General features: G+C 38.1%; 1 protein-coding gene across 1 annotated transcript; it reads left to right on the plus strand.

The window, feature by feature from the left end:
- Positions 1-948: 948 nt before the first annotated feature.
- On the plus strand, positions 949-9,971 carry LOC133520374 (membrane alanyl aminopeptidase-like). Its single transcript, XM_061854755.1, has 15 exons — positions 949-996; positions 2,941-3,494; positions 3,601-3,768; positions 3,925-4,242; positions 4,586-4,769; positions 5,060-5,301; positions 5,532-5,724; positions 6,539-6,728; positions 7,052-7,152; positions 7,300-7,476; positions 7,925-8,112; positions 8,240-8,407; positions 8,801-8,947; positions 9,051-9,120; positions 9,521-9,971. Exons 1-15 carry the CDS (start codon positions 994-996, stop codon positions 9,836-9,838), a joined length of 3,021 nt encoding a protein of 1,006 aa, XP_061710739.1. The 5' UTR covers positions 949-993; the 3' UTR covers positions 9,839-9,971.
- The last annotated feature ends 530 nt before the right edge of the window (positions 9,972-10,501 follow it).

The raw sequence follows: 10,501 nt of genomic DNA on the forward strand, positions 1-10,501 counted from the left end.
ATGGTGTTTCAGACGTTACCAGAAACAAAAGAAAAATGTTGTACCCTTTGTTTGGTTGAGGGTTAAATAACACAATTATCTAAATACTATCGAAAAGAGTGAAATATTTATTGGATCTTAAGTGTACTAAGATAGGTTCAGTGATACCTATAGTGTTCAAGTAGAATAGATAATTTGTTTAAATCCAGATCATTGTAAACACAAAAGTGTTATGATAGAACGTATCGTTGATTTATCGTTTTATAAATAATTCTGAGTTTTTACTTTCTGGTGGTGGTGGCCGAGTGGATATGGCGTCCGACTTTCAATCCGGAGGTCGGGGGTTCAAATCCTGGCTCGTACCAATGAGTTTTTCGGAACTTATGTACGAAATATCATTTGATATTTACCACTAGCTTTTCGGTGAAGGAAAACATCGTGAGGAAACCTGCATACATCTGCGAAGAAATTCAAAGGTGTATGTGAAGTCCCCAATCCGCATTGGGCTAGCGTGGGGACTATAGCCCGAGTCCTATCGCACATGAGAGGAGGCCTCTGCCCAGCAGTGGGATGTATAGAGGCTGAATTATTATTATATTATTATTATTATTTTACTTTCTATAGTCATACCAAGATAAGTTGGCAGCGATTTTGACAACCCCGACAGTGCACGGGTTATTTTGAACGTCAAACTTTTACAAAATTATGACGTTTACTTAACACTTGCGTAGGCTGGGCTATCAAAATCGCTGCCAACTTATCTTGGTCTGACTGTATAATCCTTAAGTTTTAAAAAATAGTTTTTTTATAAACCAGTGAGTGAAGAAGTAAAAATGAATACCGTAAAATTAAAATAAATATATCGATACGATATATATTGTGATACAGCATTATCAAATAAATGTTAATCTCATTACCTATGTAAATCGTATCCGAGATTATAAAATTATCAGCAATAACGTTGATAATGCCATTCGTTGGTCCTAGTCAGTTTCATGACAGCCCGGCGGTAAAATGGTAAGTTTTGTTTGTTTAATTAATGAAAATAACGACTTTAATACGTATTAAACAGTAATAAGTACAATTTATCATCAATAAAGAACATCGCTGGTGGTTAGTATACTATACTATTGAGGTATTGACACGTTAACACATTTAAGTCATACATCGTAGTACATTAGAAGTCCTAATAGTTCTTTATTCGTACTTCCTTCTTCCTCTCATGAGACCCTGGGGTCCGCTTGAGAACTAATCCCCAAAATTGGAGAAGGCATAGGTTTTACGTAAACGACTGCCACCTGACCTTCCAACCCAGAGGGTAGGCCTTATTGGGATTAGTCCGGTTTCCTCACGATGTTTTCCTTCAACGAAAAGCGACTGGTAAATATCAAATGATATTTTTGTACATAAGTCCCGAAAAAGTCATTGGTACGAGCCGGGGTTTGAACCTGCGACCTCTGGATTGAAAGTTACATGCTCTTACCGATAGGCCACCAGCGCTTTTTTAATAGTTTAAAGAATCGTACGACTACTTCGTACGACTTTGTTGTACCTACTGTAATAATAAATAAATATTACGCCAGGAACCTCACGCCGCTCTCCTTGGCAAACGAGAACTGGCGCAAACCTCTGGTACTAAGTACTGCGGATCGCAAGGCGGCATGGGAGAGTAAGGTGCTACACGGGCGGTTCTACAAGGCCCTCACGGGACCCGACGTGGACCTGCTCGCGTCGGTGAACTGGTTACGATTCGGGGACCTCTTCGGAGAAACCGAAGGTTTTGCCTGTGCAATTGCGGACGAAGTGATGATGACGAACAACTATCGGAAATATATCCTGAAGGACGGTACGGTCGACATTTGTCGGGCATGCCGCCGTCCCGGAGAGTCACTCAGGCATATCATTTCCGGTTGTTCTCATCTTGCTAACGGCGAGTACTTGCACAGACATAATCTCGTAACCAGGATTATTCACCAGCAACTTGCTCTTCTATACGGCCTTGTGGACCGCGAAGTACCGTACTACAAGTACTCACCTGCGCCAGTTCTCGAAAATGGTCGTGCCACGCTCTATTGGGATCGATCTATTATTACTGACAGGACTATTGTAGCCAATAGGCCTGACATCGTGATAATAGATCGATCGCAACGCCGGGCCGTGCTCGTCGACATCACCATCCCCCATGATGAGAATCTCGTGAAAGCCGAGAAGGACAAGTCCAGTAAGTACCTAGACTTGGCTCACGAGATAACCGCCATGTGGGATGTTGATTCGACGATCATTGTCCCGATAGTCGTTTCAACGAATGGTCTCATAGCGAAGAGTCTCGACCAACACCTTGAGAGACTCTCGCTAGGTGGTTGGATCAAGGGTCAGATGCAGAAGGCGGTGATCTTGGACACGGCGCGGATAGTCCGCCGGTTCCTCTCTCTGCGGCCCTAACCACCGGCAGCTTGGGCCCTGCCCCGCTGCTGGCGGCACCCTAGGTTAGGTTTTTATAATGTGTTTATATATATTTTGTATTGTTTTGTAAGTGTTTTTATATTTTACTTTTATATTCATATTATAAATGACCTAGCCTAAGACCAAAAATAAATAAAGGGAATAATAAATATTATAGGACATTATTACACAAATTGACTAAGTCCCACAGTAAGCTCAATAAGGCTTGTGTTGAGGGTACTCAGACAACGATATATGTATATAATATATAAATATTTATAAATACTTAAATACATAGAAAACACACATGACTCAGGAACAAATATCCATGCTCATCACACAGCCTTACATACCCTTACCAGGATTTGAACCCGGGACCATCAGCTTCGTAAGCAGGGTCACTACCCACTAGGCCAAACCGGTCGTCCAAAGTAGTTACTAAGTAATTGTAAATGTTAACAAAATAAAATAAATGTGCCTTATATACGAACTCATTGATTATTTTAATTTTATGTTTAGTTGGTGGTCATGAAGCTCCTAATCCTTATTGTGGCGTGTTACTGTGCCAATGGATTTCCGCAAGAACCTCCAAAGTCAAAAAACACAATCTTTGGAGATGAGCAACTGCAAGGAGAAATCTTTGAAAATTATGGCATAGTCACATTAGACGATGAAGCAGCAGCAGCATACAGACTTCCCACTACCACTACGCCTACTCATTACGATCTCCTTTGGATCATGAACTTCTCGTCTTCTCCACAATCTTTCAGTGGCATAGTTGACATTCAATTACAGGCAACTGAAGCTGAAGTTAACCAGATTGTTATCCACTCTGATGCCCTGACTATCGGAACTGTAACTCTAGTCCAAGACACTACGTCTGTTCCTGTGACGTTTGAGGAAGAACCTGCCTTCCATTTCCTTAGGATCAACCTCAGCAACGGTACTCTTGATTATAATGCCACAAATCCTGTTGCTTATACTTTGACCATCACTTTTACGGCTCCGATGCGTGAAGACATGACCGGTATTTACAAGAGTTGGTTTAGAAACAGCTATAACGATCAAGTTAGGTAAGACAGCCACTTTTTCTGTGATTTTTAGGTTATACGGTAAACTTCAATCACTTATTACTATTAAATAATGAATGTCATGATATGATGATTGTTGTTGTTTCAGCTGGATGGCAAGTACACATTTTCAAGCAACTGCAGCTCGCAGAGCATTCCCTTGTTACGATGAGCCCAACTTGAAGGCCACATTCGACATTACTATTCGACGACCGACCACGTACGGGAGCTGGTCGTTAATGCGTCGTGCTTCAACCGCTAATGTTACTGGGTCTCCGTAAGTACTTTCTTCTAAACAAGTGCTGATTTGGTATGTGTAAGGTGACTTGACATCCGTAAGTCACCAACTTACACATATCTAAATTATATCTTGGGCGCTTTATTAATTTGGCAATTTTCCCCTTTTTTTCATTATAACTTACCTATCTTACAGCGACAACCAAGATGACATCTACCACAGAACACCTATAATGTCTACCTATCTTTTGGCCATGATTGTAGCTGAATATGACAGCCTTAATATTACCAATGCCAATAACGAACTCATCTATGAAGTTATTGCACGTCCCAATGCTCTTTCCACCGGTCAGGGGCAGTACGCTTTAGAAATCGGTCAGGAGTTGTTAGCTGAGATGAATAATCACACTGACTATAACTTCTACACCATGAATGAAAACATAAAGATGACTCAGGCTGCGATCCCTGACTTCTCCGCTGGTGCTATGGAGAACTGGGGACTCCTTGTTTACAGGTATGGTCAAAATGGTTGTCGTGTCGTATTTTGTTCCAACTTTTTACAACGAGATAAGGTTGTTATCTTAAATTGAGATTGTCTCTCATATTTATAGATTATGTGGAAGCTCAACAATTAGTTATAGGAAGACATACTCGGGTACTTCATTATCAGACAATTGAGTCATTTTGGGCTGGTTTGCTCTTTATGAGAGGTCATGCTTTAATATTTTTACTACTTCACTAGAACTGCAGGTATTTTATTAGTATTGTATCTATTAAGTGTTCCAATTACAAAACATATTCCTTAGCAGTAAGTACCATTAAAAAAACTATTGTCATCGAAAAAATATTATTTTTAGGGAGGCCTACCTCATGTACGATCCTGCTCACACCACCAGCAATTACAAGCAGCTAATCGCCTACATCTTATCTCATGAAATCGCTCACATGTGGTTCGGTAATTTGGTCACTTGCAACTGGTGGGGTGATTTTTGGCTGAATGAGGGTTTCGCCAGATACTATCAATATTTCCTTACTGACTGGGTAAGTCCACAAATTACGATTTTGGAAATTGAAAGCACTGGGACCTTTCGAAAAGCGTCAATTTCAAAACCTGAATAAAGATGGATATGGCGATGGAGATATCCATTGTCAGAAACATTAATTGGAAATCGTCAATAACTACAACCTAGAATTTAGCGTCACATTCTAAATATCAGGACAAATAAAATAAATAGATATACCAAAGTTGTGCATGAGTAAGCCTTCAGTTTTATTAAAATAATTCATTGAAGGAGTTGCTATACCGCCAATATAAACTTGCATATTTCCAGGTCGACGATTACATGGGTTTTGAAACCAGATTTATAACAGAGCAAGTCCACACCGCGTTGCTCAGCGACTCTGTGGCCAGCGCTCATCGTTTGTCCGAGACTGGCATCGGTGATCCGGTGCAGATCAGAACCATGTTTTCGACTCTGTCGTATAACAAGGGTGCCGCAGTTATCAGGATGACTGAGCATCTTCTTGGTCATGATGTTCATAGAGCTGGTCTGAGGAATTACCTGATAAATAGGTAAGTACATATATGTTTTTAACATTGCATCAAAAATAATATTTTCGTTGTTCACTTAAATATACAAGAAGGTATCTTTTATTTTATATACTATTTGTACTTGATTTAGAAAGTATTTATTGACATAATAGCGATATCAGACATAAACATAAACATTTTTGATTTCATTAAGACTACGGTTATTTAATTTAATCTGATTGTACCTACTGCTACTTTGTTTCTCACGACAGACAATTTAACACGGCTGTCCCGATGGACCTCTTCACTGCTTTGGAAGAAGCTGCCCGAACTGCTGGTGCTCTTGCAGAGTACGGGCCCGACTTTTCTTTGGTTGAATATTACCGTTCCTTTACCTACCAAGCCGGTCATCCAATACTGTATGTGCAGGTCGACCATCAAACTGGCGATATGACTATTCATCAGGTAAGAAATCATTTATCATCATTTGTTTCATTGCGTATTGTGCATGTTTCGAATTCTCATTAATCTAATTAAATTTTCTTTATGAGTGTGGATTTATAAGTACATTTAAAATACTATTCAAAACCTCTATAATAATTTAGTTTTCATCACACTTGCTCGAAAAAGATCTTATTTCATACAGGTGTACTGAAGGAGAAAGGCCTATATTGTTCCCACGAGAGTTATGGATTATTATGTCACTTACAAACCAAGTAACATAAATGAGTATTACTTTTAAAATACTGACGTTTATAGTTTAATATTTTTGTTATGTTTAACATTATTTAATTTAACAGACGTTTAAAATATTTTCATTCAATTCAATCGTGGCTGAATGCCGAATAGGTCTGTCCCTTCGATGCCTAATCTGTCAAGAAATTACAAAATGGCAGACGAATGTTTGATATGTCACCGTATCATCGTTTTAAATTTAGTTTTTTTCTTCGCAAGTGTGATAAAAAACATTGTGTGTAACTCCGGGGGTAAGAATATTGCAAACTCGGGTCTTTAATTTCTTCCATTCTGCGGCTGTCAGATTATCACCCTCGAATCCAATATTTCACTTACCCCTCTCGTTGTACAATGTACTATTGTGTGTCTCTTATTGTGTTATAAATCTGTAAAGGCATAAAATACATGCAACAGCTGATAAGTCTTTTCGGGCTTTATTTCTCCAGCGGTATCTGACGTATACCTGGTGTTAAACACTAACAGTTTAACACTTAAGAAGAAAAACCAGTGTATTCTATACATCATTACTGGAATTGTGTTCTAGCGCCGATTCGACCTCAATAGCGGCTATTTGGACATAAACACACAGTGGATCATCCCAATCAGTTTCTCCAGCGCCAGCAATCCTGACTTCAACAACACCAAGCCCACACATATTCTCCGCAAGGCCGTCACTGTCATCAACCGCGGCTCCGTCGGCGACGAGTGGGTTCTGTTCAACAGACAACAGACTGGTGTGTATAAAATTAATGGTGACATAGTTGTATACGGGTAAAATTAAAACAGAGCGAAATATTAGAAATTTATAGGGGTACGCAAGGGGTACGCAAGAAAATTGCTTGCGATGGCGGCAAAAACGGGATACTTTGTTAAAATTATAAGTCAAAGTACAAGAGATTGAGCTTTACTCACCAAAATAATGTTAATTTTAATGAATTATCCAGTTAGTAACCGGTTTTAGTTTAAGCTTCTGGCTACCATTTACAAAAACAAAAATATTTGTATATTTGTAATACATATTGTGTAATACATTCCTTAACATCGTATTTTGTTTCAGGCTTTTACCGCGTAAATTATGATGACTACACTTGGAATCTTATTACTATTGCCCTAAGAGGAGAGGCAAGAACACAGATTCACCAGTACAACAAGGCTCAGGTACCCAAACCATGAAAAATTTAGTATTTCTCATTAATAATAATGTGAAAATCGTATGGACTCTTTCAGAAATATTTATGATATTTAAGATAAATTAATACATAGCGTGACAATACTAAAAATATTTCTCACTATTATTTTGCATAGATCGTCAACGACGTCTTCCAATACGCACGATCTGGCATCATGAGCTACACCAAGGCATTAAACATCCTCTCATTCTTGGAGTTCGAGACCGACTACGCTCCTTGGGTGGCTGCGATGACTGGCTTTACCTGGCTTAGGAACAGGTTAACTGGCACAGTCTACCTGGAGCCACTTGAGGTAATTTTCCTTTAGACTGCGTAAACTGCATGCATTGAACGATGAAGATGATGATAAACTATATAACGATCTTTAGGAAGCGGAGTGATTAAGCGAGTTAAAATGCCTCCGCTATATCTGCGCTAATGCGCTAATGCGCCGCTAGTCTTGAATGGACTTTGCTCTCATTTCCCACCTCTTTCACTCCTCAAAAGTCTGCCGGCATTGGAAGGCAAAAGCTGGAACTCTTGGTGGAAGTGCACCACCATTTTAATCCGGTCCGCTCAATCCGTTACATCCGTTCTGCTCATTACGTATTTTGATGGAAAGCGGGCATTTAACACGCGTGTCATGTTTACGTAACAACTAGCACTTTGCGTCTCTTCAAATTTATAATACATACGTTTGTATCATGAACAAGAGATTCTACTGGCTGTATAATTTGTCTTAAATGAAATCTTGTCTTCAGGCTCTGATCGCTCAATGGGCCACTACAGTGATGACAGACCTTACCTACTACCCAACTTCAGACTCCGAAGACTTCATGAGATCGTACCTTCGCTGGCAGCTGGCTCCTATCATGTGTCAGATAAACAGGGACGGGTGCCGTGCCGCTGCAATCGCCCAGTTCAACTCTTTAATGACCTCTAATGTTGAGTAAGTCTTTCTATAATACCACTTATCAATTCATAAATATCTCGATCCTACAATTTTTATTTTTACTAAATGTTTGATGTTATTTGTTTTATTTTACACAGTGAATAACATTTCCTTATATTTACAGAGTGCACCCTGATAATCGAGCTTATGTATACTGTAATGCTCTTCGTGAAGGCACTGAAGAACATTTTAACTTCCTGCGCAATCGCTTTATCGAACACAATGTGTACACTGAGAAAATTCTCATTATACAAACTCTTGGCTGTACTAATTCCAATGATTCTCTTAACCAGTGAGTATTTTATTTTTCTACATGTAGTACCGTTGGTAAGTTTTTACAAAAAAAAAATAGCATGTTACATTTATGTCTTCGTAATATAATTACATTCAGCATAAACTTTTGACCGCCCAGACCAGGGATAAGACCGCCTGTTGTTACCTTTATTTACATTGTAAATCTGTTTTATAAATTTGTTTTCTTTGTGGTGGTTTGTTTTCTTACTTAGTTACTTACTTTTGAAGCAAATCAAATGACTTTATCGAACATTCTGATTTGTGTTTTTAAAGTAGTTACACTACTATACATATATACATTTTAGATTAAATTAGTCTAATGTAAGTGGTGAAAATCTTTTCGAATAATTTCAGTAAGGAGTAATTTGGCAATAAATGTAATTTTTTACAGGTTCCTAACAGACCTCTTCACCGACAATTACCTAATTCGTCGTCAGGACTACACCACCGCTTTGAACTCCGCCGCTTCCGGCAACGAAGCCAACACTCAGATCTTGTTCACATTTATCCAAGACAACTACGAATTAGTTGCCAATGCGTACGTTTCTTTCTTTATTTTCGCTCTGTTTTATTTCAAATGTTTTAATAATAATATACTCGTATAATTAACAATTTGTAATTCAACATTACTTTTTTTACAGATTTGCCGATATTGCTACTCCTTTGTCTTACGTGTCAAGTAGATTGAGATCTGAAGCTGAAATTGATGCGGTTGGTCTTTTCAATTTGATTATGCCATTGGTTTATTTTAGTGTAATACATACACATCACATATACAAAGTTGTATCCTTAATCGTGGAAGATATTCATTTAATTTATCTTAATCTATTGATTAATAGAATTTTAATAATTTACCATAATGATATAAGCGGTAGATGTATCGATAAAAATAATCGTACCTTCTTTAAAATGACACTTATAATATGAATTCTTACATCTACATACTCGTATATAGAAATTATAGCCTAAAATTCAAGTGTTGAAGTGTTAATAGCTAATCTACCTATTTGAAGAGTTCTTTCTGGACGGAAACTGTTTGTGTTTATAAATATAAACATGATCAATTTTACATGTACTGCAATCCTCACTAATGAATAATGTCTTTTATCAGTTCCAACAATGGGCGACTCAAAACCAGGCTCTGCTGGGCACATCGTACCAGAGCGTGATGAATGGTGCCGAATCTACCAGACAGTCCATCCAATGGACCACCGGCATTGTCGCCGACGTCAACAACTTCCTCACTGCAGGCTACCAGCCTGTGGTCACCACCACCCAGTCTCCTCCCGCGGAACCTCCCACACCGGAGCTTGAGCCCAGACCGGAACTCACTAGGCCCGAAACTCCTGAGCTCCCTGATTCTGCTGTCACCTCATTCTTATCCATATCCGTTTTTGGCATTGCTGTCATTTTCAATTATGTTCTATAATTTAAACTCTATGCTTAATAATATTAGTTTATATCGGAGTTTACTGAAGTGCTCAGATAGTTTCATTATCTGTATATTTGTAAGCTTCACGTCTGTTGGGTTGGTGTTCGATTGACCTACGTCAATAAATTATTTATTTATTTATTTATTGTTTATTAAGAAACAAATGTTTGTATACATTTACAATTGAATAGAAATATATGATAATATGAAATTAAACCTACAGTTTCCTTAATTAAAGATATGATAGCTAATTACATTAAAATCAAAAGGTCTGAGCTATAGCTTAATTTATTTATCCGGGTACAGTCAAGGTCGCAAATTTACATTTTCTTAAGCATTATGCCTAATTATTAGGATTTTGATGATTGTCAATAAGTATTTCATAATTGATTAATAAAAACAACTGTACTGATACAATTTCGTTTGTTATTATTATTATACCTCAGCATGCCATTAAAACTACACTTTATTTAACTGAAGAAGTATTTTATGAGACCTTGATACTAGTAGCAGCAACTTCTACATAGTAACATTAGGTAAATACAATACAGCTGATGTAGCTGAGAATATACTCGTAGTTTATATTGAAAATGCAGTGACATAGGTATAGGTAACCTGCTATTTATACGAGTTCCTACTAAAAAAAATGCGTAGACCAGT

This window comes from Cydia pomonella, chromosome 8 (genome assembly GCF_033807575.1).
Source record: "Cydia pomonella isolate Wapato2018A chromosome 8, ilCydPomo1, whole genome shotgun sequence".
Classification (NCBI taxonomy): Eukaryota; Metazoa; Arthropoda; class Insecta; order Lepidoptera; family Tortricidae; genus Cydia; species Cydia pomonella.

Coding starts and splice junctions, on each gene's coding strand:
- LOC133520374 (XM_061854755.1), top strand. Junction 3,495..3,600: donor AGCTATAACGATCAAGTTAG/GTAAGACAGCCA, acceptor TTGTTGTTTCAG/CTGGATGGCAAGTACACATT. Junction 6,729..7,051: donor GTTCAACAGACAACAGACTG/GTGTGTATAAAA, acceptor ATTTTGTTTCAG/GCTTTTACCGCGTAAATTAT.